At 37.3% G+C, this 27566-nt stretch overlaps 1 protein-coding gene across 3 annotated transcripts; it reads right to left on the bottom strand.

Annotated features, from left to right (window-relative positions):
* Positions 1–1997: 1997 nt before the first annotated feature.
* On the bottom strand, positions 1998–26313 carry LOC128015412 (voltage-dependent L-type calcium channel subunit beta-4). 3 transcript variants are annotated; one of them, XM_052599226.1, is made up of 14 exons: positions 26085–26313; positions 21749–21832; positions 14523–14654; positions 13886–14008; positions 13611–13738; positions 10755–10804; positions 10473–10492; positions 10209–10289; positions 7375–7433; positions 6901–7010; positions 5826–5977; positions 5626–5721; positions 5302–5490; positions 1998–4220 (listed from the first exon to the last, which is right to left on the bottom strand). In XM_052599226.1, exons 1-14 carry the CDS (start codon positions 26145–26147, stop codon positions 3936–3938), a joined length of 1572 nt encoding a protein of 523 aa, XP_052455186.1. In that variant the 5' UTR covers positions 26148–26313; the 3' UTR covers positions 1998–3935. The 3 variants fall into 3 exon arrangements, with proteins under 3 accessions (XP_052455186.1, XP_052455187.1, XP_052455188.1); XM_052599227.1 differs by lacking the exon at positions 10755–10804 and having other exon boundaries at positions 10473–10491; positions 26085–26310; XM_052599228.1 differs by lacking the exons at positions 21749–21832; positions 26085–26313 and adding an exon at positions 18245–18769.
* Between the last annotated feature and the right edge of the window lie 1253 nt (positions 26314–27566).

A 27566-nucleotide genomic window follows, 5' to 3' on the forward strand; every position in this document is an offset into this window, starting at 1 on the left:
AAATGTGTGATAATGTTTTTTTTATGTGGTAAAAGTTTTATAAAAGCGAGAAAGGCAAGGCTGTTCTATATACAGTTATGATTGAAGTGTTTGCACACATGACACACAGACCTTTTGAAATTTACAATATATAAATCTCCTGTGTTGTCATTCATTGCTTAAATATTCTTCTCTTTTCCGAGGTCTCCGTAGCCACCTAGATCCAGTCCGTATCCAATATATACATAAAGATGCATGACAATTTTTTGTGTTTTTGTACAAGTAAAATTTTTATTTCTAAGTTTATTTTCATCAGTTCTATACTATAATAAAACGATGATTGTACAGTCATTATTTTTACTTAATTTTTTTTTTTTTTTTTGTGATGCAGCTTTATCCATGTGGCCATTTCTATTATGAGCACTAACCACCTCATTCAATGAAGAGGGAAAATTATATGTTGCCTGGCAACAACAAAGAGCACTTTCCTTAAAAAGTAGGTGTTGATGTAATCCGCAAAACCAAAAGCACTTATTTTAAAGCGTTGTGCATTAAACGGCAGATTCGCTTCACAGTAATCCTTTTATTGTTATTTTCTCACGTAACAAACCCTATTAAATAATATCTGGAGCCAGAGAACGGTAATGGGGGATATTTCTGTCAAACTGATAAACAAGCTGGAGTAATCAAGGCCATAATATTTAATTAATGTTCTACTTTTAAACATGGTAAACAAATGAAGTCTAGGTCCTCACCACAAAGGGAACATTCTGTCCAACTGCGTCTTTAAAAGCGATTCTACATTACAAAGTGCCTTTAATCTAAAGTGCCTTAAGAAGAAAGGAAGAGAGGTTGAGAGGGAGAAGAAGGGTCGCTAATGGGGAGGCGCATCAGCGAGTATCAAGACAACACCGCTCCCTTCTGGTTATAACAAAAAAAATTTAAAACAAATTTAAGTGCGAAGTTTCTTAAGGCCGCATGCTCTGCTTTGTCAGAAAGCCATCTGACTATTATTTATTCCTTCTTACAATACTAGAATACTTATCAAAGTATAAATGAAAGTTTTGTTAGTATATTTAGTTGGTCCTCAGTGTCGCCATCTGTTGTGTAGATACAGCTCTGCAAACACTGCACATTTTCTCAGTAATGTTTTTACTGAAGCTTAAAGGGATAGTTCACACAAAAATGTAAATGCAATTGCTCATTTAGAGTCCAAACTTTTAACTATTGTATTCCCTGCAAATAAGATGTGATATTTCTGAGCCGACAGTCACTATTAACATTTTTAAAGATGTAATTGCTTAAAGATCATCGGTAAAAACTTAGTGTGCTTTGTATGCCACCCAGAGGCAGCAACGCGGATATTCAGGGACTTATTAATTTAGTATAATGTTCCACGTGCACGAGAATACACAGTTTATTTAATGAAGTTAATAATAATGCAAGTTGCTTTTCTTGGTTGTTGTGGCCTTATACACTATATTGGTCACTTTACTAATGTCTGACTCTTGTTTACTTTAACAGTGTAATTGCTTTAACTTTTAGCTTTTTAATAGTTGATGACAGCTTTGTTCTATTACAACCTGTTCTGCTCTATTTTTATTTTGTTACATTGTGGCCACACTAACAAATGTTACATGGTAACATTCTATGCCTTTTTATTAGTCTTCTGTATTTTCAAATGTGGCTTCCTGAAAAGAGATGAGCTCTGTAAGGTCAAGGAAATGTTGATGGAAATATGTCTGTTTGTAAAAACATCAGCGTTAAATACTAACAAACAGGTTTGATTTTGAGCCCTGTAAACCTTTACATAGCACAATATATAATGGTATCTTGAGATGTTACAATGTATTATTTTTTGATGCTTAAATCACACAGAAATATTCTTTGTAAACTTTTTAAAATGCAGTGGTTTAGTCATTAATTTTACTTTATTCTTACCCTGGTATGGACATGGCTTTTGAAATGCTAATGAACCAATGGCAGCAAAAAGTCTAAAATAAATAAATATGACACGGTTTCAAAATGACCATTTATTTTTTCTTATTTTCTTTTTTGTAAAAGAACTTAAATACTGCTAGATTTGCCTTTTACATAATTGTATTCCATAAAACATTTTATTTCAAATTTGTTATAAATTAAAATGATATGCATGCATTTTTGCATTTCCATCTTTAATTTGCAAAAAAAAAAAAAAGAAAAAAAAAAAAAGAAAAAAGATAGACATTTTTATTTTTTATCTGGAGCTCAAATGAAGCTGCTGTGAAACAGGAGAGGAAAGGTTGATGGAAAGGTATGAACAACATTCCTGTTTTACAGAAAATTCCATCTGATTGTCTCAGGCAGCGAATTCAGAGTTATTTTTTTTTTTTGTTTAGACAAATGGTCATCGACTGCCAAATTCCTCTTGTTCATTCATCCTCATAATTAACAGAGAAGCATGCTCATAGACAAATGCAATACAGAAAGTACTCGTTGTGGTCCTTAGTTTTTCCGAGATTTTTTCTTTAAAATGTGTTCTCTTGAAAATGCACAAACTAGCATTAATCAGTAAGGCGAGAATATGCAGGCGAGGAAATCCATGGTTTGCCAAGACGTTGGTTCTGTAAGTTAGAGGTCCAGGTCTGAACTGCTTCCATATGTTGAGGATCTACTTGTCCTCTGCCAGTCCCTTTCACATTGAAAATGTATAAGTGGAACAACGACGGGGTCGGGTTTAGTCTGTAGCATTTGAGATGTGGCGAGCCACCCAGGAGCGGTCGAGGAGCTCACTGCATATCTGCTGAAGTGGACCGGATGGTGGCAGCTCCAGTTGGCAGGGTGGAGCACAGGGTGCCAGTCACTCCTAAAGAACTAAACTGACCTGTTCATCCTAGAGTTACATGTATGCTGAGAAAAATGTTATTATTTTTTTTATAGACACCAAGCACCCTTAAGATCTATTTAAATTACAGTGTACCAAAGTGCCAAAATTTCAGCTTTTAAATGATGAAAACTAATCATAAGATGTCAATTCTTGCTAACTTTACTGAGGACTAGATCACAGCAACACTTTTGTTCAGCATTCCTATGTTACGGCTCTCTTTAAGCTGTCTTCCCAACTAGAAAATAATGCCTGGTAAGAAATGAGTCCATGGGCTAGAATGCAGTGCACCAAGCTAACCTGCAGAGATGACTGGCTGGCTGGGGCCAAATCTAAGATTCCTGCTATTTATGGCAGAATTGATGTGGAAATTCCACCACCTAGGATTTCGAGGCTGAGGAAAACTCCAAGATCATGGTTTTAAAGATTCCATTTCTGTAAGAAAAGACAGCCGGCAGTAGGTTTGTGTTACATTACTGAAATTTTCCAGTTTGTCAGCCACTTTCCTGGGGGCCTGCGTATGGGCAATGATCAGAGCATCATCCTATGTCCTCTCAAGTTATGCACTAATGAAAGTGGAAGCATGCGGTCAGGTAACATGCTGGTAATATGACATGACAAAGACTGAGCTCTTTGTTCAGTTGTCAAGGATCCTGTATACAGCCTTTACAACTCTCTGATTCTCGGCTATTGCTAGCTTCACAGAATATTTGCTTTTAAGGACCAACAAATCATTTCATTTTTAAGTTAAATGGTTGCTTGGTAGAAGAAGTAAAACCTGCCCTTTTGCAACAGAAAAAAAAAATCAACAAGCATATTAACATGAAAGCATAACAAATGTAACATTTCTGCTCCATGTTGAAAGGTTCCCTTTTCCCAGGCAGACACGTTGAGCCTTGTATAAGCAGACGTAAATGCAGGCTTTGGTCAGATGGTTAAGGTTCAGAAGGGGTTAAACAGTTTCTGCTTTGTAGCTCAAGAGACCTTAACAAAATGAAAATGTAATGGAAGATGTATACAATTCTGGACAGAAGCCATCTTGGCTTGGTGGCTCTGTGGCTCAGGCTTGGAGGACGAAACGGGGCAGGGTGGCTCAGAGCCGGTGTCGCGAGTCCTGGCTGTAGCTGCCTGGGGAACTGCGGTTGCGGTGGGGCTTGTAGGTGTCCTGGTAGGGGTCCTGGTAGCCCTGCTGCTCTTCCACGTATTGGTGGTCTCGACCGCTGCTGCCGTGCTGCGAGCCAGAGGAGCCACGGTTCCGTCCCTTGTGCGCTCGTTCGTTGTGGTAGTTCTCGTCTGAGGTCATCAGGTTGCGGCGTTCGTTGGGGGTGGAGTGGTCCCCAGTGTGGTTGGCATGCCGTGTTTTTTGCCCCTGTTGATTCTGATGTACAAGTACCAAATAAAGTAAGAGCCTGCACTAGCTTTACGTTTTTATCTTTTAAATATTAGAACTACCATTTTCAACATAAAAAAATTTAAAAACGCATAATGTTAACAAAATTTTCTATTTTAAATAAATGCTGGACTTTTGAACTTTCTAGTCATTAAATAACCCTGAATATTTTTTTGCTGAGAAATCAGCTTTGCCATCACAGGAATAAACTTAAAATTGAAAACAGCCATTTGACAATATTAATGTCTGAACCATATTTTTGATCAAACAAATGAAGCCCAGGTAAGCAGAAGAGACTTCTTTCAAAAACATAAAAAAATTCTGAACAGACTTTTGAAGGGTAGCATTTACAGTATGTATTAAAGACTACTGTTTGAAAGTTTGGGATCAATACAGTTTTTTTATGTTTTTGTGTCTTATGCTCATCAAGGCTGCATGCATTTGATCAAAATAAATTAAAAACTAATATTGTGATATATTATTACAATTTAAAATAACGGTTTTAAAATGTAATTTATTCCTGTGGTGGCAAAGCTGAATTTTCATTAGTCTTCAATGTCACGTTATCCATCAGAAATCATTTTAATTTATGATTTATTATTATATATATTGACTTCATATTCTTTGATGAACAAAAAAAAAGCATTAACTGGATTTCTTTGTAATTATATATACTACCTTTCAAAGGTTCGGAGTCAGTATGTTTTTCTTTTTTTTTTCTTTTTTTTTTTTAATAAAAAAAGATAGTAAAACTTTAATAAAAATCGTTACAAAAAATTTATATTTTGAATAAATACAATTTATTTTATGCAACATCATTTTTCTATAATTATATGCAATTCTATGACATTATATTAAATCGAAAGTTTTAATTGAATATTTGTATAAGACTTTTAAAACACACCACAGGACTATTTAAAATGAACCAATGTTTAACCAATCAAAACAAATAGGTGATTTAGCTTTGTAAATTCATAAGATGTTTGACCAAATATCTTGGTATAAATTATAAATCTATAAACGCCCTAAAAATATCTATTATGTGAAGAGTGTGTTTGGGATTGCGTACCTGCAGCCCAGATATGGCAGATGTAGTGTAAGGGGCCAGGGCAGCAGGGCCAAGGTTTCTGCCCAGCAGAGGGTTGAGTGGGGTACTGCTGGAGGTGTGGGTTGCCTTCCAGTACGCCTCAAGATACTCAGCCAGGTGCTCACATGCATCTTCTAACTGATTCTCATCCAAGATGATGTCAAACATCTCCTGTTAAAGAGGAACACACACACAGACACACACACACACACACACACATGACTATGTCAAAACTGTGTAAAACTGGAGTAATTTCTGTATTTTTCGTCCATATGGGTGTATGTTTCTACGTAAGAGAATACGCACCGGAGGACACTGTGCTAGTTTATCTGCGGCTACGAGCTGTACATTGAGGTGTTTACTCTGTGACTTTCCTCTAGATTTGACGAGCCGCTGGAGGACCTACAGGACAGAAGAGTTAATTACTCCATCAGATTTTGAAGTCTGATCGGTCTTTCTCTAATGCAACACTAAAACCATGACATGAGTTTCTCTGAATGTCACACCTTTGGCGAGGACACTTTGACATGGACGATAATGGGTGCTAGTGAAGTCTTCAGCAGCTGAGCAGGATGGTTGATGGTGTCTGCGTCCAACACAACCAGCTGGAGCGAGCGAGCGAGTTCAAATATGCGCTCAATCTCGCTCTGTACCTCAGCTGTACATGTATATCACACAAAGAGTTATCAGTCTACAGTTCACACACAAATAAACAAAAAAAGAGAAGTGACTCATTTTGATACTGTATTTGATGGCAGTATGTCGTAAAGGAATATTCTAGGTTAAAGTACACATGAACTCAAAATTGACTGTATTTACTTTGTTAGCGCACACTGCTATTTTTGTGGTGAACAATTTGGCAAGAAAATAGTTCTTAAAGTACACTTTCAAACTTTCAAGTGCTTTCACACTTGGTTCGCTTGCCTGATCCGAACCCTGGGTGCACACCCAAGTTTGGAAGACAGCGATAACATCATCCAAACGACCCGAAATCTGATGTCAATCGAACCCGGGTGCGCACCAAAAGTTCTAGTGTGAAAGCACCCTTAGACTTAAGCCCCATTTAAACCAAGAACAATAACTATAAAGATAACGATATCAGTGTCCACAGCAGATAATTATATCATCTGTTTTCTTCTAAGCACACACTCGTCTGCTGCTTTAAATTCTTGAGCTCATTACAGCAGGATGGATTCTGATTGGCTGTAAAATTTTTATCGTTCATTAGCTGGAGAAAAATAATTTCAAAAGTGATTCCATATATATTGTTCCACTTTGTGTTTATCATTATAGTTGTTGTGTGGATGGGAACAATTTTTAGAACTTATCTTGATCGTTATCTTTATAGTTATCGTCCTTGATGTGAACGGGCCTTTACAGTACACTTAGAACCATAGACTTGAACAGTAAATGCATTACTGTATATATAGCTTTCCTTGTATTTAGAAACTAACTCAAAATTATTTTCTATGGTAACGGATTACATGTCTCAGATACTGGTGACAAGAACTTGAATTTAACCTGGGATATTTAGTTTAATAACCTTCTGAGAGGTATGTTTCAGCTCTTTCTGTGTCTTACCAAGGCTGGATCTGGTATTTGAGCGCTCAATGATGGCTCTCTTGCTGGGATTGTTAAGCACTGATCTCTTTGCCAGTGAGATATCTGCTGTCACACGTGTGATAGTTATCCTAGGACAATAAATACATTATCTGTGGTTAGCTGCAGTGAAAACCTGTCATTAGGGCCTTTCGCACCGCTTTAGTTCCAGAACTAAATGTACAGTACTAAAGTACTGGGACGATTTTGCGCAAACTATTTCCCAGTACCATTTAAACGGTTGCATTCGCATTGATAGTGTGTACTAGGAAAATGCCCAAAAGTGGATAGTTCCACAATTAGTTCTGGTACTATGAAAAGGTTCCCGCAATGCAAAAGGCCCTATTATAACATATAAACCACCCTATCTTCTTTACAACAAATTATTTCATATTTTAAATTTCTAAGTGATGTTCAGGAGCATAATGAAATCTATAAACCACTTTTGTTACTTACCTGCCATCAAACCGGTGTTTCAAGAAGTCAAAAAGAGCTTTCTGCATCATATCAGTGACCTGTAAAAAAGATATAAAGAGTATTTCAGTGTGATCGAGAATTACAAGAATGTAGTTAAAAGTGTATTTATATCACTTTACATGATAAATGTCAGTGTTTTTGACTTTAGTTTCCTTGTTTTGCCCGGTCTTAGGTTCTGTTTTCCTTGTTTGGTCATGTTACCTGTTCCTGTCCTCAGTTCCATTAGTTCCAGGTGTTCCCCGTTTAGTTAATTTGGTTCCAGCCATGTCCCATCAGTGTCTGTCTTTAAATAGTGTTCTCAGGTCTTAGGTCTCTGTCTGCTGTTAAATGTCATTTATTGGTTCCTTTGTTTGTGACTCCTTGTGGATTGAATTACAGTTCATACATCTCTATTCTCCTGGATCTTTTCGTTCCTTCTCTCCAAGTCAAGTGTGACAGAACAGCGGACCGAACATTATGACTACGGCTGATGACAGACTGTGATGTCAACAGCAGGGCAGTCGCAATTTGGATGTGTATGTGGAGGAGTTCCTAGAGCTCTCCAACCAGGTGAGCTGGTTCGACTCTGCACTCCGTTTGTCTGTTTTCGGCTGGGGCTGGATGAAGACGTCATCAGCTGTTAGCTTTCCACATGTAGTTTTCCCTTGATCAAGCTGGTAAATCATGTCCTATTTTATTTAAATGGTTTTAATTCCGAAGTCGAAAAAGCTTTGAGCGATCTTCATCCAGTCCCTCCTGAAAACCACCAAGTTTCCCCAGCTCACCCCTCCCCAGGAACCTCCACATACCCAGCCAAATGGTCCAACCACCCATCTCCTCCCAGCACTGACTCTGTCCTCAGCCCATTTATGCGGGCAACATCACTTTCAAGAGCTCGCAAGCCACTCCTAAACTCACCCCCAACCCAAGCAAGGAGGATGACAGAAAAGACTGTACTCAGCCCTCATCTTAGCCCCAGGGCGTGCTCCCAATCCCCCGTTAAGATCAGGGAGGGCCCCAGGCCCCGAGTTCAGCCCTGTAAGTTCCCCCCAAGTATCTTTTTTTGGGGGGAGGGTCCAGCCATAGAGGCAGGGGCTGGGGCCGGGGCCGCAGCCTCCGAGGCTGCTCCGCCATGACCTCCAGAGCCAGCATAGCCTCCCAGGTCTCCAGCTCCATCATGGTCTCCAGAGCAGTCATGGCCTCCCAAGTTTGGTTGTTGTGGGGTGAGGTCATGCCTTCTGGAGGGGGCGTCATGTCAGTGTTGTGGACTTGAGTTTCCTTGTTTTTACCATGGTCTTAGTTTCAGTTTTCCTTATTCGGTAATGTTTCCTGTCCTCAGTTTCACTAATTCCAGGTGTTCCTCGTTTAGTTAATTTGATTCCAGACATGTCCCATCAGTGTCGGTCTTTAAATGGTGTTCTCTGTCCGTGGTTAATAATTTTATCAGTTCCTTTTGTTTGTATCTCCTTGTGGATTGAATTAAAGCTCATACGTCTATATTCTCCTGGATCTTCTCTCATATTTAAATAATATCTGATCTGTTTTAAAACAATAATTGTGTGTGTGCCATGTTTATGCTTATTGGGGTATTTTACTGTAGTGAAGTAGCATGCTAACACCAAACTCCATTGAAATAAAGTGCAACAGTGCCAGCCTTTTTTTTTTGTTTTGAGTTACACGCTATGAAACCCAGCAGCTACAAGGAGAACCACAACATTACACATTTTAATTTGAAACTAATCAAAGACAAAGTAAAAAAAAAATAGCTTAACCTTTAATCAAGGAAAAGTGTACAATCCCATGAGGCATTGCAAAGGACCTAATTGAGTTCTGTAATATTAAAAAAATATTTTCATCTGGCACTATTTACTTCGATTGGTCGAGATTTCTGAGTAATGGGTAATGTATTTTTCACTCGTAATTCTGTTGTTTAAAAAAGTATTAAAATAATGTGGGCTGATAGCTTGAACAAAATCATATACCATCGATTAACAACCTCTTAGCTCACAGTAAGTCTGTCTTTAAAGGTCTATGAGCTATCATTTAATATTAATTTCCCTATAGGAAGAGGTGAAGAACCCAATTGTTGCACTATAATAATTGCTGGTCAGTTCTCCTGTGCAAAGTGCTGCATATGTTGAGCATTTCCAAATTGGTCACTTAATAAGGTTCCATACTGTTCAATTTTAAGGAACAAAACTCCCGCCTCATCAACTCAAAAACGTACTTGGTCTTAATAAAACAAGCCTTCCTGTAATTTATACACCAAGCAGCTGCGTATATAAATGAAATCCTTACAAAAAAAACAAAAACAAATCTGCATCCAGTTACTCCCTATAAATTGCAAAGGAGCTTGTTTTCTTTATTTACTTTCTCTGCTCCACTGTCTCGCCTTGTCATTGTCTATTGCACGCCTTCATTCTTCTCAACGATTCCCTCCCTCCATCACTGTTCGTGTTATTCTCTCCCTTTTCTGTCTCTTTCTAATTTCAAACCATGCTCTACTTTCTAGCACTGACGTCTCTTGGACCCCGGAAGGTTGTTGCCGTGGTAACTGGACGTCGGAGAGGAGGAGTATGTTTTTGTTTTCTCTTTGTGAAGAGATGGAGAGACTGGAATAGATATTATATTTTGCTGGTATCAATAACCCGACATGCGCACACACAGACACACAGCCAGTCATAAAAGAACGCTAGCTCTATGGCCTTGAAGGAGGAATTTTCTATTCATTGTTATTTTATGATGAATTCACTGATTCACCTGAAAAAACTCTATGGATCAACTCTATGGTTTGATGACGATATACCTGAACCACATCATTTAGGACAACCCACCTCATATCCTTTCAGCGATGGCCCAACGAGCACCACAGGCCTCATGGAAGGCACAACATCATAGGGAGCCACATGTTCAGTCTGTAGATTATATCATAGGTAAATAAAGCACAGCATGGTCAAAATGTGTCACAATAAGAGTTGTTTTGAGGAAAGATTATAGAAAGGAATTTGAGTTGAGGACAGTGGTGGCAGAAATACATCTCTTTAATGACTGGACAGGAAGGCAAGGTGGTGATTCTTCCATCGTGTGGACACACTTACCACTTTCTGTTTCTGCTTGCCTGTAAAAAGAAAGGAAAAAGAAGGGAAGTCAGAATAAAGTATTAGCAAGTTCTACAAATGTGAGAAAGCCATTCAAGTCATTCATGGCCCACTGTCCCATGCTCACAAGAGTCTGCACGTTTGATCTTTAGCCTTACGCAAGACAGTGTTGAAGTAAAATCATCCACTGATGAATTGCCTACGATTCCGTTTTTTCGGGGAGATTCCTGTAACCCCACCCCCATCTCATAAAGCCCCACCCCCAACAGCTCATTGGCTCACCTGATGACATCACATCCCCCAAACTAGAGGAGGAGCTTCCACTGGACTTACTAAAGAAATGAGCAGACAAACAGAGACAGAGATTGAACATTTTTAGTCATTGTGTCTGAACACACAAGTGGACTACTCTAAATCTCTATATATTCCTGTACTTTTGGATCATTTCAAGTTTTAAGTTAATTGTCTCATAATTTGATACTGGGTCTTTCATCTATGTAGTAATAGCGTCAGACTCATAGACCATCTGATGGATATTACTAAAATCGCAAGAGCTCTCCAAAATGGTAAGCTTAAATCTAATTGGTTTCCTAGTAATTTCCAGGGTGCAATCATTTGTATAAGTCTAGAGAGAGAGATAGATTGTTTGTTTATATACTGTGGTACCAGGCTGGAACAATGAACAATGCATGCGAGGTTGATAGCACAAAATCTTTAAAGGTGCCATAGAATGCAAAAAATCACTTTTATAAGGTGTTTGAACACAGTTGTGTGGCTGCAGTGTGTGAAAACAAACAACCTATAAATGGTAAAAATTCTTGCACTCATTGTTTTATAATACCTATAAATCATAAACAGTCTCTCCACGCTAGCAGTTCCAGATTTCTCACTACTATGATGTTATACTCTGGGAAAGTCCCACCCATTTGTGATGCTCTCTGCCCTATTAAAATATCTACAGCCCTGAGTGAGAAGCAGCGGTCCGCCATTACTGTTTTCTTGCTGTAGCAGCTGGAGGTACAATGTCAGCATCAAATAGCCATTAAAAGTGTCATGTGTTGGGATGCACCAATGAACATAGGCGTTTCCTTAGACCACTGAGGATATGGTGGGTAAATTTCATTTTCGAAGGAAATGTCCCGGATGAAACACAGAAGAGTCCTACACATTTGTACTAACATTTTACACCGGACTGCCTCACAAACTATGTTTTGTTCAGTGCTGGAGCTGTGCAAAGATTGCTTCTGAAAGAGGGATCGATACCAATGCTTTTTGCGCAAACGTCCAGAATCTAGACAAAGTAAGTATCACACGATTTGTCCCCCTAAAAGAGCTTCTTGGCTCTCTGTAAGGATAATGTTGCTAAAGCTGCCATTGTCTCTGTCTGTTTTCACTAATATCGCCTTCACATGCTACCAGAATGACCGTAAAAAGGAATGTGGCAGTTAAAAATTATATTTGGAAACAATGTGAGGTCAGTAACATGGTCACCACCAGTTAAACTGTAACACCGGTGGTATGCCTGCGAGTTTGAGCTCTTGAAGCTCCGTACTCTTCTGAAAAGGGAGGCAGGAGCACCAGTTCAATTTCATTCTAATGGGACAAACACAAAAAAATGAGCGTTTTTGGCTCATACCCTAAAAGTGGCAATTTCAACAAGTTATAAAAAATTATATGTGGGGTATTTTAAGATAAAACTTCACATACACACTTTGTGGGCATCAAAGAATGATTTAAAATATTGTATCAATGCATTCTATGGCACCTTTAAAATATATTCAGTCACTATATCCTATGTGCACAACTGTATATTATATTTATTTTATGTTATTTCCATGAAAAACTATCTATATTTACTACTAATTCTTAACATCAAATGTATTCCTTCAGTGCCAGTTCTACAACTCCTTGCAGAAACTGTGGCACCAATATTTAACCAGTATTTTGTTACTCTCTTGATTTCATCATTTTATATTTTTCCAGTCTTTAAATGTCACACAAAACAAAAAACAAAACAAAGCAAAGAAAAGCAAAAAACACAACAAATCATTTTATATTTTTCCAGTCTTTAAATGTCACAAAAGACACAACAAGACACAACAAGACACAACAAGACAAAACAAAAACAAAACCAAAACAAAACAAAACAAAACAAAACGTAAAAAAAAACAAAAGAGAAACAGAAACAGAAACGCAATGAATGCTGACAGACAGATTAAGTGGATGTTCTTTGCCAGAACAAACTGCACCGTAGACTTTATGTCGATACTCAAAAGTCTGGCTCTGGTATTGGATTTCAGTAAGTAAAACATGGTAAATATGAGCAAGACTGAAAGTACAGTAAAATGTGATAAATGTGATAAATGCACACACAACTATCGGGTTCAAATTCAAGTCATGATGTTTTTGGCCAATATAACAGTCCTGATTACATAAAGTAACAGGCAACTGGAGAAAAAAACACCAAATGGGTGAAAATTCAGATCTGGTGTGAAACTGAAATGAAAACCCACCATACCTTCTGGGTTTAATCTGGGTGTTTATCTAATTTCTAATTTAAAGCAATGCCATGCTCCCAGATTAACTGAGTGAATGCAAGTCAATTTTCTTTATAATGCCATCTCTGTTCTTGAAACCCACCAATTTTGGAATGGAATATTTTAAGAATAATTCCAAATCATTTTTCATAATGTCTATTGTATCCTATAATAAGACTTAATATTTTGTTGCTGTATCAACAAGTTGTAGTATCTGCTGTAACTATAGAATAGCAACTATAGAGCATTTGGTTTTCTACACGTGCAAATGGAATTAAAAACTTTTTATTAATGGATCAAAATTGCATAACACGTACAAATGAGCCTATAAAATGTAATGGTGCACATCTTTAGATATTTTTGAATGTAGATATAATATGCAATTTAAATGTGTTTGCTAATATCTATTTTTACACTAAATTTACAGCCTGTTCTTGTCCACCTCATTGACTCAGTGGAGTGGATATACAACAAATAGGGTGGACATATGAATTTTTTAATGCCAGGTTGATAAACAGAAACAATATTAAAGACTAAGAGGTTGTGGAAAATCAAATGCTCCATTGCCCTAGGTAAGTATGTATGTTCTCTGTCTGCTTACCCTTGGACACGGCTTTTCTTCTGTTCCAGTTGTGCTCTGATATTCTCCAGCTTCAGAGGACTGGGGATAAAACCAATCTCGCAGCCTTCTTTCACCAGCCTCCCAATCCACCAGTCATTATTAAACTTCTGCATATGGAGCACAGAAAAGAACAAAAAGAAATAAAAGCTAGGAAAAAAAACTTTATCCCCTCCGAGCATTTTCTATATTCAAAGTCATCAGTGAATCTGAATCAGCAGTGACCTGTTCACTAATGGGCCAGCATGCCACAGTACCTCTTTGATGTGCAGGAAATCTTTTGCATCAAATGAGATGGCAGTTCCTGGCGCAGGCACATCTTCATCCAGCGCACCACAGTAACTGACATTTGTTTTCACGGCAAAGGCCACCGCTTTGGCCTGTAAGTTGATATTTTTGAATAAAATAGATAGATAAATAAATTATATATATATATTTATATATATATATATATATATATATATATATATATATATATATATATATATAAATAAAGACATGCTTAATATGTGAAAATGTAACACTTGAATGTATGCCCATTCTGTTACTGCGACTTTTAGCTTAAGATTGATGTCAGCTATATTAATGTTTTCCTTTATTTTGTGATGTTAGACATTTGTGAATGTAGATATACTATGCAATTTAAATGTGTTAATGTCTATTTTTACACACTAAATGTACAACCTGTTCATGTCCACCTCATTGACTCAATCAACAAATAGGGAAGACATAATAATTTGTTTTATTTAATTGTACTCATATTATAAATTCTACTTATTTTATAAGTGTAATCATAATAGGCATTGTCCACACTGTTATAGATGTGTCCATCCTATTATAATGGAATTCCTATAGTATTAATACATATTAACTGTGATTTGTGTATGTCGTGACCTTTGCCCTCTCCAGCTGCAGCGCAGCCTGTTGTTCTCGCTCCTGCTGGCCCTGACTAACCCCCTCCGGCCTCTCCTCCTCCAACGACACATCTGAATCAGACGGCCTGCTAGTGTAGGAATCAGCTGAACCCTGCGAACAGAGAGCACATACTACATTACTTGCATGTATACAGTCTGGTCATGGCGGTAAAGGAGGGAGGTCATATAAATGGCTGATTTCACTGATTAACCAATTACTGAAACTTCCAAATGTTCCAAATTTTCAGCAGTCAATATTTATTCAGAATTCAGATACTTGGCATGCCATGATGAATGGCAGACTGTGATATCCCACTATGTAAAATGAATCATAATTGATTACATTTACATATAGAAATCTTAAAGATGGAGTATCAAAAACGGTTTAATCTCACAGGTCAGAATTAGGGTAAAAAAAAAATTCTCATGCTAAATTGAATAATGAACATTTTGTGGTCAAGAACCCTTGCACAACCTTGAAGTGGTACAAAATGGTACAAAAGTGGAAACCTGAAACTATTTTGACATTTGACAACATTTGTGCATAAAAAAAGATCAGACTATCCACACTGTAAAATATGATCAAAATTTGAATGGTAAAAGACTGCAAATATGCTACAGTAAAAACCTGTTAATCTATTAACGGTAAGTTTCCTTACTCTGCATGGTGAAAGACTGTAATAGATCTAACTGGACATTTCATGTCAAATATACTGTTTTTGAAGGCAAAAAGAACAAGTCGTCTTGTAATTTACAGTGAAAAAAAACAAACAAACATAAAATGAAATTTCCAGACTTCTGTGTGAAATTACGGCATTTAGTTTTGACTTATCAGTTATGTACATTAGGGTTTACATCTTATGCTGTTAAATTAATGTTTATTGCAATTATTTTAGTGTCACGTGTTACCATGATGCTGTTTTGTGTTTGTACGACACCGTGTACCTTCTGTATATTCCTATTTACCTCAGTATTTAACTTTTTATGTGTAGTAACATTATTATTTTTCTCTTAATTTAAGGTCAATCTGTACATTTCACTAATTTATTGTTATTATTATTATTTTTTTTTTTTACAATGCACTTGGACCATCATCCTTGGTCCTTATTCACATTGGTCTGGTCTGCTGGATTTTCATTATGTCTGTGATTCTCATTTTGCTATTCAGATCTCTGCAAACCTAGGTCAGCAACAACGCACCTGGGCCTCTGTTTAGATACATGCTCCTTAAGCAAGCAGAAAAATACACCTGCGAGCTGAAGGTGACTTCAGGTAAACACCTCTTGTTCACAGTCTAAATGACATAGTCTAACAGAGAACATAACAGATACATTTATATCATATGTCATTTTTAATTAAAAATATTGTCACAAAAATGTGCAGTGTGTAACATGGATACGATAATGTGAATTATTAATTATGGATAAATATCAGTCATCAAATATTTTCATATGCAGAAATCATTGATTTGGATTTGAGGCATCTGTCACTAAGACAAATATAAAAACAATGAATTCTAAATTGAGTAACAGACTATGAAACTTATCTTAAAATAACTGCAGCTGGAAAGAAACCAATGATCTTCAAAACAAAAACTATAAATACGTGCAATTATGAGCTTCCAGCACCCTTTTCTGACATGCATTCATTTCAACAATGTGTTTCCTTGTCGGATTCTATCATCCATCAATTGTCAGCAAAGTTCATAAACTACTCCAAATAGTAAGAAGTCTACATTTAGAGTTCAAATAATTCTCAAAAGAAGCTCTGAAAATCTCAACAGACTCTAGGATATCCTCTCTGCATTCTTATTCAACAACATGCTTCCTTTGAGCATACATACCTTCACTGCTGGTTTCTCAGGACCATGAAAAACTTCACAATACACAATCTGAACATTTTCAGCCGAAATAAAGTCCTCAGATGGCTCCATAACGTTCAAGAGAGAAGCAGCTGATCTTTATCAGCTCGATAAAAACATATACTGTAAGGTATTCACACTTTCCCCTTTTAAGATAATAAAGAAGATCCAACCAGCATGTACATAGTCCTCTAATTAATGGGATACTGCTTAAAGTGAAGTGAAGCTAGGAAGCTGTATTCTGTTAATCCAATTTGGAAACAACATAAGCTTAAGTCGGTGAAAAGAATGATTGGGTCAATATCACATTAGAGAGAGAGGCAGAGAGAGAGCTAAAAAGCCTCACAGTCGGCTAAAAAAATTTCAGCAAGCTGCCTATGGCGAAACACTTTTTCCCTGAAGGCAGCCGCTCCGCACAAGCTTACTTCAGCAGGGACCCAATTGAGGCCGGTGAGTCCAATCACAAAACGCCTGATTCGGGAAACAAAAAATGCACAAGTCTGCTTATCCTTCACAGCAGAAGTGATGATTGTGAGCAAAAGAAAGAAAAAAACCACAACCAAAATCGTAATGAATGGCTTTCATCCTCGATTTTGACGAGATGACATTCTTTTTGCTGAAGAGTGACATTAGAGGGCCTTTAAAGATTCATATGTAATGTCATAAACAGCGACAATGGCGTTAAACAGATATTTTTTTTAACTAAATTTAGCTATATATCCACCATTTCACTGGATTTGCAACGCAAAGCGCAACGAAGTTGATTCAAATTAATCTGGATTTTATTGGTAAACAAATATAAAAACTCCTAAAACCAGTCATACACTGTAAGAATTGTTTTTAGCACATTTTACATCTCAGTCTTTATACTTCAAAATTTTGCTTTCAACTCAATGCACTACTTGCATTTTTTTTGTAATCAATTCTGAAATTATAATACATTTTGTGTTTGAATAGACTATATACATATATACATAGTGTGCATTTTATTATTCATTTTAAACAAACAGTTTCTTGAACATTATACATGCTGATTCATATTTTAAAATGATTTTATGTGTGCTAGTTAAAAGTTATATGTTAATACTGATTAAATATGCAGACAACATGATATACCATATGTTCTTCCACAGGAACCGGATTATGGATTATGATATGTATCTTAAATAAATGGTCTCTATACATTTAGAACTTTGAAATAAACACATCGGATGAGAATTACAGTGGGTTTTAAGGGCCTCCAACTTAGACTCACACACAATCCCTGACAGCTTTTCCAGACTTCTGGCTTGATTTCATTTTAAGGCGTTCAAGTGGGGCACCTAAGCCATGTGACTCATTACATTCTTCACATCAGCAAGAAAAGGCTCTGTCCCCTAAACAGCCAGACAGTATCTTAAAGAGATCAGTCAGGTCCTACGATGAATGGAAAGACACATATTGTAATCCAAAAAAAAGTCAAACTGAAAAATAAATGAGAAATGTGCTTTTTTATATTATTATTAATCTTTTTTTTTTTTTTAAACGTGCCATATGGAATAGGAGTGTATGTTCAATGGGAATGGGAATGTGTGCCATTAACAACACATACTGAAAGACACAAGCCTCTGAAGAGCATCTCACAAAAGTACACCCACGAAGATCGGTGGGCTGCATCTTAGAAAATCATGGTACACTGAGTCTCACAGGCCCTGAGTGTGCAGCTCAGCTGAGCCAGTGTTCGGCACACACACACACACACACTCACAAGAGCACACTCACGCACGCACACACACATATAGCCAGTGGGAAAAAACTATATATAGCAGTAGCCAATTCTGATCGCGAGAAAAATAACTCACCGCCTCCGAGTCTTCAAATCCATGCAGGTACAAATTGTCATACATGGAGGTTTGCTATTCCAAAGAGGTCCTCTTGAAGAATAGAGAAAAAAAAAGAGAGAGGAGGAGGAGGTGGAGATGGAGAGAGAGGGGGAGGAGGAAGAGGAAGAGAAGGGGGGAGCCACCACCACGGAAAAGAATCGATGGGGGGATGACGATCCCCTGGCTCCACAGAGGAAGAACAAGGAGGGAAAAAAAGGGTGAGACAAGCCTCACGAGTAAGAAAGGATGGAGAGAGAGAGAGAGAAAGAGGGAGAGAAGGCCTGTGCAGACGGCTCGGCCTGCAGGATGGAGTGGATCCCTCGTTCAGCCTCCAATTCTCTCACATCCTCAGGCAGGGAGAAGCTTCCCAACGGCTCACTGACGCGGACGTTTCATCATCTCTCAGCAACACACTCACACACACATACACACGGCACAGTGCTGCTCCCCGCATCAGAGAGAGAGAGAGAGAGACAGAGGGTAAGAGAGAAAGAGAGAGAGAAAACCCTTCCTCAATCTCAGGCTGATGACACAGTTGACCAGCTGTGTGCTGATTGGCCGAGCAGCTTTCTAGTCAGAGCTGCTGCTGACGTGTGTTCTCCTTGACTGTGAGCGCTGATGAGAGAGAGAGCCTCCCTCTGCCTCTTTCATTCTTTCTTTCCGTCTGTCATTTTATTTGAATGTACAATCATTTTTTTTTTCTCCAGAATGCTCCCTTTTATTTGCAGTGATGCAATTTTCTCCACTAATTAAATGTTTATTTATTTTTTACAAACTTACAAAATCTGACCAAATTTTAACATAACATTAACAAATGATATAAAATAATTTGTAAAAATATAAATAGTAAGTATATATATATATATATATATATATATAATACAATTTTTATCATGTACAAGTATATAATTAATATATAATATAAAACATTTTTATTTCCACTTTTATTAAAATACATTCTCTCTATTTTTAAATCTCGAAAGTTTAACATAAAATTATTAAATTAAAACAAACATTTTAAGAAGTTTTTGTAAATAGTATAAATACATAAACAATAAGTATAAATATATACAATAAATTAATTATATGTATAATTATATATAACAAATATATTTTTAGTTTCATTTCCACTTTTATTAAAGCTTTCTAATTATTTTTTTAATCTAAACCCCACATACAGATATGATTGTGTGTGTGTGTGTAATAATTAAAGGGTTAACATAGATAATTAAAATGTTATGCTAACACTTTACAAAAAGGTTCCATTAGTTAATGTTAGTTAATGCATAATCTACCATTAACTAAAACAGAGCAATAGATTTGTCACGTTATTTATTAATCTGTAAATGTAAGCCCCTGTTAATTGTAAGTTTATGTCATCACAGGTCCATTAATTAATATGTTTCAACTTTGAGTAGTGATGATTAGAGTGGAAGAAAAAGGTTTTAGTTGATAATTCAAGCATCATTCCAGATCAAGCCTACAGGTGCATCTCAATAAATTAGAATGTCTTATAAAAGTTCATTTATTTCAGTAATTCAACTCAAATTGTGAAACTCGTTTATTAAATTAATTAAATGCACACAGACTGAAGTAATTTATTCTTTGGTTCTTTTAATTGTGATGATTTTGGCTCACATTTAACAAAAAACCCACCAATTCATGATCTCAACAAATAAGAGTACTTTATAAGACCAAAAAAATAAAAAACATTTTTAGTAAATTGTTGGCCTTCTGGAAAGTATGTTCATTTACTGTACATGTACTCAATACTTGGTAGGGGCTCCTTTTGCTTTAATTACTGCCTCAATCCGGCGAGGCATGGAGGAGAGGCAGTTTGAGGCAATGCTGAGGTGGTATGGAAGCCCAGGTTTTTTTGACACTGGCCTTCAGCTCATCTGGATCTTTTGGTCTCTTGTTTCTCATTTTCCTCTTGACAATACCCTATTGATTCTCTATGGGGTTCAGGACTGGTGAGATTGCTGGCCAGTTAAGCACACCAACACCATGGTCATTTAACCAACTCTTGGTGCTTTTGGCAGTGTGGGCAGGTGCTAAATCCCACTGGAAATAAGCTGGTCAGCAGAAGGAAGCATGAAGTGCTCCAAAATTTCTTGGTATACGGGCAGGGGCGGGTATACATGGTGGCCAAATTCGATTGAACATTCAATTAACACTGTCATGGTGATTTGCATATTTTGTATCAGTTTATTTTGTGACGATGACACTAGGACGATGACACTTTGCTAGGATTTATGAATGTGATACTGATGACATAAAACATGAACTACATCAAGTGAGGAGGGTGTTAGAAAGGAAATTCCAGACTGGAATTGAATTGTCTAGTCTCCTAGAGTTTACCATCTCCCTTGAGCCATTCAAATAAGTGTTTTATCAGCTTTTTCATTTGAGCTGCATAGCTGTGGTCTTACCAGTCAACAGTGCAAGATGTGAGCGCAGCTTCTCTGCACTTAAACTCATAAAAACACATTTACACACTACCATGACTGATGACAGACTCAGTAATCTTGGAGTCTTAAGCATTGAGGTGAGGAGAGCCAAATGTCTTGACTTAGATGATTTTGTTAGACGGTTTGCCAGTCACCGCCGAAACAGGAGAATCCAGCGGTTTTAGCTGAGGTCTGCCTTCTTTCTTTGTTGAATGTCTTCCTCTCTCTCTTTCTGCTACTGTTTTTATTGTTTCTAAACTAAAGTTCTTTAATATATTAGCAGAGCACAATGTAATGGTTCCATTTTTTTTTTAAACTCTGGTGTTTTCATTTGAACTGTTACAGTGCTAAAACTACTTGTATTTCTTAGCTTTTTTGTAAACTAATCTGAAAGAAATGTTGAATGAAACACTATGATGTTTTGGCCAAACCATTTGAATTTAAAAGAGATTGCGAATAAAACTACTGTATATTGTAACATCGTTTGTGCTTTTGGGTTTTTAAAAATGCTTTTATTTTAACTTTTATGAAATCACTAAAAATAATAAACACTGGCTCTCAAATTTAACAATGGATATATACAGGGATGACAAAAAATGTAATTAATCAAAAAATGCGCTTTATTACTACATTTATTTACAAGTAACTTTATTCAAAATCAACACAATTAAAAGAACCAAAGACTTAAACTGCTTCAGGGCGCACTGAATTTGTTTAATACACGAGTTTCACAATTTGCGTTGAATTACTGAAATAAATTACATTTTCCACAACATTCTAATTTATTGAGATGCACCTGTATCTGAACAAAGCAATGGATAAAGACATAGAATGTGTTTTCTACACTGACCTTTAAATGTGTCTGATTATTATCCATATGTTTAAGTACTTAAGGTAAATCCATATTACCTTAAGTTAATCTTGAGGTAATCATTTAATTAAGCCAATAAAGGAGTCAATCTATTTTTTAATTGATCCAGACTGGCTCTGGGAAACAGGGTTGGTCATTTTCAGAAATAGGCAATTTCTTTACCTGTCTCAGGATAAAACTGGTGGAGGTGGTGCTGCCATCAGACCTCTTCAGTCGACTACGCCTTGAATATGTTCCTCTGTTGACCTGTAGAGGGAGCAATAACGAAAACATGAATGAATTGCTTCAGAAATAATTTCTCCACCATTTACCTCGGAGAATATAAAATTAGCATTAGGCTCATATTATTTTTATATTTGATATTAATAGATCAGAATCAGAATAAGCAGCATGATAAGTTTTGAATTTATTACACAAATATAACACTGTATAACTTTATAACACTGCTACACCTGCAGCACTCTCCAATAATTTCTCATTTTCCCACTCTCCCCGTTTGACTGGAAGAGGTGGAGGTACTGGTCTGCTCATCTCTAATGATTGGAAATTTAATCCTTTACCATCTTTGGGTATCAACAGCTCCTTTGAATCTCATTCAGTTACTGTTACCTACCCTTTTAAAATACATTTTTTAGTTGTCTATCGACCCCCAGGGCCACTGGGTAACTTTTTGGATGAATTAGATGTGTTGCTCTCAACCTTTTCTGAGGATGGTACTCCCCTAGTTATGCTTGGAGATTTCAACATTCATCTAGATAAACCTCTGTTTGCCGATTTCCACACTCTGCTTGCCTCTTTTGATCTCAACCGAGTGTCAACTACTGCTACTCACAAATCAGGCAACCAACTGGACCTTATTTATACACGAAACTGCTCTACTGATCATGTTCTGGTTACTCCACTGCACACGTCGGATCACTTCCTCCTCACTCTTAACCTCAACATGATCCCTGACACATCACTTACCCCTCCACCTATCATCTTTCGACGTAACCTACGTACACTTTCACCCTCCCGGCTATCTGCAATGGTTTCATCTTCACTTCCTTCCCCTAAACTGTTTGCATCTTTGGATGCTAACAGTGCTACTGATACTTTCTGCTCCACTCTTACATCTTGTTTAGACACTGTTTGCCCCTTATCTTCCAGGCCAGCCCGTAACACCCCTTCTGCCCCTTGGTTATCTGATGTTCTACGCGAACACCGTTCTAAGCTTAGAGCTTCTGAAAGGGTGTGGCGCAAGTCCAAAAATACTAGTGATCTTATTGTGTATCAGTCACTTCTATCTTCTTTCTCTGCTAATGTCTCCTCTGCTAAAAGGATATACTACCATAACAAAATTAACAATTCATCTAACTCTCGCATGCTTTTTAAAACATTTTCCTCACTTCTTTGTCCTCCTCCTCCTCCTGCTTCATCTCTAATAGCTGACGACTTTGCAACGTTTTTCATTAATAAAATTAAACACATTAGTGCACAATTTTCCACACCACAATCAGTCAAGCTGATATCACCAGCAAACTTACACTCATTTACATCCTTCTCTTCACTCTCTGAGGCAGAAGTGTCAAAACTCATCCTTTCTAATCACCCTACAACTTGCCCGCTTGATCCAATTCCATCTCATCTCCTTCAAGCCATTTCTCCTGAAGTTGTACCTGCACTCACCCACATCATCAACACTTCCCTCCACACTGGTGTTTTTCCCTCATCATTTAGACAGGCACGTATAACTGCACTACTTCTCTTTTAGAGAACTACAGACCAGTTTCCCTTCTTCCTTTTATTGCAAAAACACTTGAACGAGCTGTGTTCAAACAAGTCTCTACATTTCTCACACACAACAATCTCCTTGACAGCAACCAATCTGGCTTCAGAAGTGGACATTCAACTGAGACGGCCTTGCTCTCAGTTGTTGAAGCTCTAAGACTGGCAAGAGCAGAATCCAAATCTTCAGTACTTATCCTGCTTGATCTGTCCGCTGCTTTTGACACGGTTAACCACCAGATCCTCCTATCAACCCTACTGGCGAAAGGCATCTCAGGAACAACACTTCAATGGTTTGAGTCTTACCTATCAGATAGGTCCTTCAAAGTATCTTGGAGAGGTGAGGTGTCCAAGTCTCAACATCTAACTACTGGGGTGCCTCAGGGCTCAGTTCTTGGACCACTTCTCTTCTCTGTCTACATGGCATCATTAGGTTCTGTCATTCAAAAACATGGCTTTTCATACCACTGCTATGCTGATGACACTCAACTCTACCTCTCATTCCATCCTGATGATCGGACGGTAGCTATTCGCATCTCAGCTTGTCTAACTGACATTTCTTCCTGGATGATGGACCATCACCTTCAACTCAACCTTGCCAAGACAGAACTGCTTGTGATTCCAGCAAACCCATCATTCCATCACAATTTCACCATCAAGTTAGGCACATCAACTATAACTCCTTCAAAAACAGCTAGAAGCCTTGGAGTTATGATTGATGATCAGCTGACTTTCTCAGACCTCATTGCTAAAACTGTCCGATCCTGCAGATTTGCTTTATTCAACATCTAGAAGATCAAGCCCTTTCTTTTGGAACATGCTGCACAACTCCTTGTTCAAGCTCTTGTTCTGTCCAGGCTGGACTATTGCAATGCCCTCTTGGCAGGTCTTCCAGCTAATTCTATCAAACCTTTACAATTAATTCAGAACGCGGCAGCAAGATTTATTTTTAATGAGCCAAAAAGAATACACGTCACACCTCTGTTTATCAATTTGCACTGGCTTCCAATAGCTGCTCCCATAAAATTCAAGGCATTGATGTTTGCCTACAAAACTACCACTGGCTCTGCACCCATTTACCTAAATTTGTTACTTCAGACTTATGTGCCCTCTAGAAGCTTGCATTCTGCAAGTGAACGTTGCTTGATTGTTCCATCCCAAAGAAGCACAAAGTCACTTTTACGGACTTTTAAATTAAATGTTCCCTTCTGGTGGAATGAACTCCCCAACTGAATCCGAGCAGTTGAGTCCTTAGCCATCTTCAAGAATCGGCTTAAAACACATCTCTTCAATCTTTATTTGACCCTCTAACTTTAACACTCAATATTCTAATTCTATTCTTTAAAAAATCTAACTACCTTTCTAATCTTTTTGTATTATATTTTCTTTTCATTTATTATGCAATTGTATATGTATGTGTGTGTGTGTATGTGTAAAGACCTCTAACTAGCTTGCTCTATTCTTTTATTTTTTATTCTATCCGTTTTCTTTTTATTTATTATATTAGTTAAAATCCCATGCTACGTGTACTGTGTTAACCTAACTGAGACTTGTTATAGCACTTATATATCATTGCTCTTTTTGTTGTTTTTGATTGCTTCCACTGTCTTCATCTGTAAGTCGCTTAGGATAAAAGCATCTGCTAAATGAATAAATGTAAATGTAAATATAATTTAATGTACCTGCTGAGATCCTAAAAAGGTTATAAAACACTTTCAAAACATAAATAATAATATCAGACAGAAATATTGACTGAATGTTGCATAGACATCAATTAGAAATGGGTAAAATATGACTAGACTGGACACGGTGTAGAAACATGGAAGTTATCCAAATGTGGGTGATGGGAGGGAGGAGGGTGCCAGCAGATAAAACTGTGCAGTGTGCAATGCATTAGTGACCATTAATGAGGGAAGTTCATTCAGTAATGAGAGCCAATAGCATCAATGTAAATTATTATTAATGGACTGATATAACAGCAGGCCTACAGACCGGCCATTCAGCTTGAGGTTACATAAAGATATAAGATTAAAAAAAAAAAAAAAAAAAAAAAAAACAGCTGTACATAAACACAAGTTAAAAAAAAAAAAAGAAAAAAGAAAGTGAAGGAGAGTGAGGGAAATAGAGAGATAGGGGTGGACTGAAAAAAAAATGGGACTACAGGGACACATCAATTAGCCAGGTCTGATTGGTTTCTATTTCTAGGGTTCTCTAGGGCTATACTGTGGAGGATAGAAAGAGAGCTTGTTCTTTTTAAAGTGTTTTAATAGGGCCACCAAAAAGTGGGTCAGAGTGCTCATTTCACTGCATTCGGGATGTTCTTTATATAGTCAGATGAGCTTCCTTCACCGTTCGTGTCAAACCAAAAGAATTCTCTATACTCAAGTAATAATGCAAATATTAAAAGTAACTTGCAAAATGTTTTACTTCTGCTTGAAATATTTCATGTGATTTGATAAAGTGAATCGTAAAGTCTCTGCACTTTATTTCATTCAAGTGCCCTTGACACCCCATTCAAACAAAATTGCAGAAACCTCTGAAAACAAAGTGTACTTCAGTTTAGCATCACTCAAAACAGTTCTACTTAGTATAACAAGTGAACACCAACTATAACGATACAATTGCTATATCAAACACAATTATAGCGGTGTTTGTTTAGTTATACTATGAAGTTATCCAACATAATTAAAAAGTAACAAACATTTCTTATCTCAAGTCTTAACATTGTCACCTGAAATATGGGCGCTTGGATTCCCTCGCCGATCTTATTCCTGATATAAATGTGTCGAGACATCTCGGCCAGCACATCGGTCCAGATTGGCGGTTGCTGGCCTGCTGGCCCGGCCCAGTGAAAGTTTGGAGGGTTTCGGACGGCTTGATCCAGCTTCGGTGATCTGTGTGCGTTTGTGTTTCCCCGCGCTCGTAAAGATCCGCTCTGCTCCCGTGCAATGCATCAGAAGAGCCTAAACTCGTCACAGTGTGACAGGTGTCAGGTGCGCGCGCACCACAGCACTGCGCGCTCGTGTGGTGGCAATGAGCGCCGCTTTATTTCTTTGGTTGCGATTAAATGAAGATTGATGTAAAGTTTTTTTTACAAAAATCGCGTAAAAATTCCCAATTCATCATATGAATAACACTATCAAACTGAAAAACAAACTGAGAGAGCAGAAGGCAAACAGTCTACTCTGTTTTGTAACTTTGATAATAAAAACAAAGAAATACATGATGAGCTTATGGAACAGTAGGCTACTATAGCAGCACATAGCACCTTTCTCCACACGGTGGCGCCATTGCTTGAGCAAGCTAGGAAATCCTATCATGTATGATTCATAGTAGGCCTAACATACGATCACAAATCAGATCAGTTTTCTAGAAACACATAGAGAGAAGTGTACAGGCAAAACGCAATAAATAAATAAAAAATAGGTAAGGTATCAGGTTTAAAGGTTCAATAAATAGTACAAACTAAACAAGCATTATCTGCACCAGTGAAAACACCGAGATGCCATTTTGAATGAGAAGGATAAAATCTGGCAAATGAACATTTATTTGATGGTAAACAGTAGACCTATTATGGGTTATGAAGGTCACCCAAAATACTCAAAGGGGCAATACTCAAAAAGGGCAATGCGGCAGATAGTATGGCATGTAACTTCAGATGAATCTGAAACATTGCTTTTTTTCAATGCCAGGATAATGTAACACAAGATCCCAAAACAATCGGATGTTTGAAAAGCAATTTGTTACTGTAAAGCAATTAATTTTTGGTGAACAGCAGTGTATAAGATTTCGATAACAACTAATTACAATTACATAAAATACAAATTTCTAAAATGTTATGCATGTGGAATAGATTGACTATTATGAACCATACATAATATTCCACACCTATTATAATATTCCTTATTTTTCATACATAAAAATTGAATTATGTTCCATACACTGCAATGAATAGTGAACAGGGAAATTCTGAAATGCAAGTTTGTCACCTGATGAGGTCACAAGGGCTCCATCCATAGTAAATATTGGTTTACAAAAATAAAGTTTTGAATGAGGCTATTTTTTAGAGATATCAAATTACGTCACAGGAGCAATGCTGCATATTTTTTGAAGGCACTTAACAAAGGTCACTTTAAAGGGGGGGGGGGGGGGGGGGAATGCTATTTCATGCATACTGAGTTTTTTACACTGTTAAAGAGTTGGATTCCCATGC

This window comes from Carassius gibelio, chromosome A6 (genome assembly GCF_023724105.1).
Source record: "Carassius gibelio isolate Cgi1373 ecotype wild population from Czech Republic chromosome A6, carGib1.2-hapl.c, whole genome shotgun sequence".
Classification (NCBI taxonomy): domain Eukaryota; kingdom Metazoa; phylum Chordata; class Actinopteri; order Cypriniformes; family Cyprinidae; genus Carassius; species Carassius gibelio.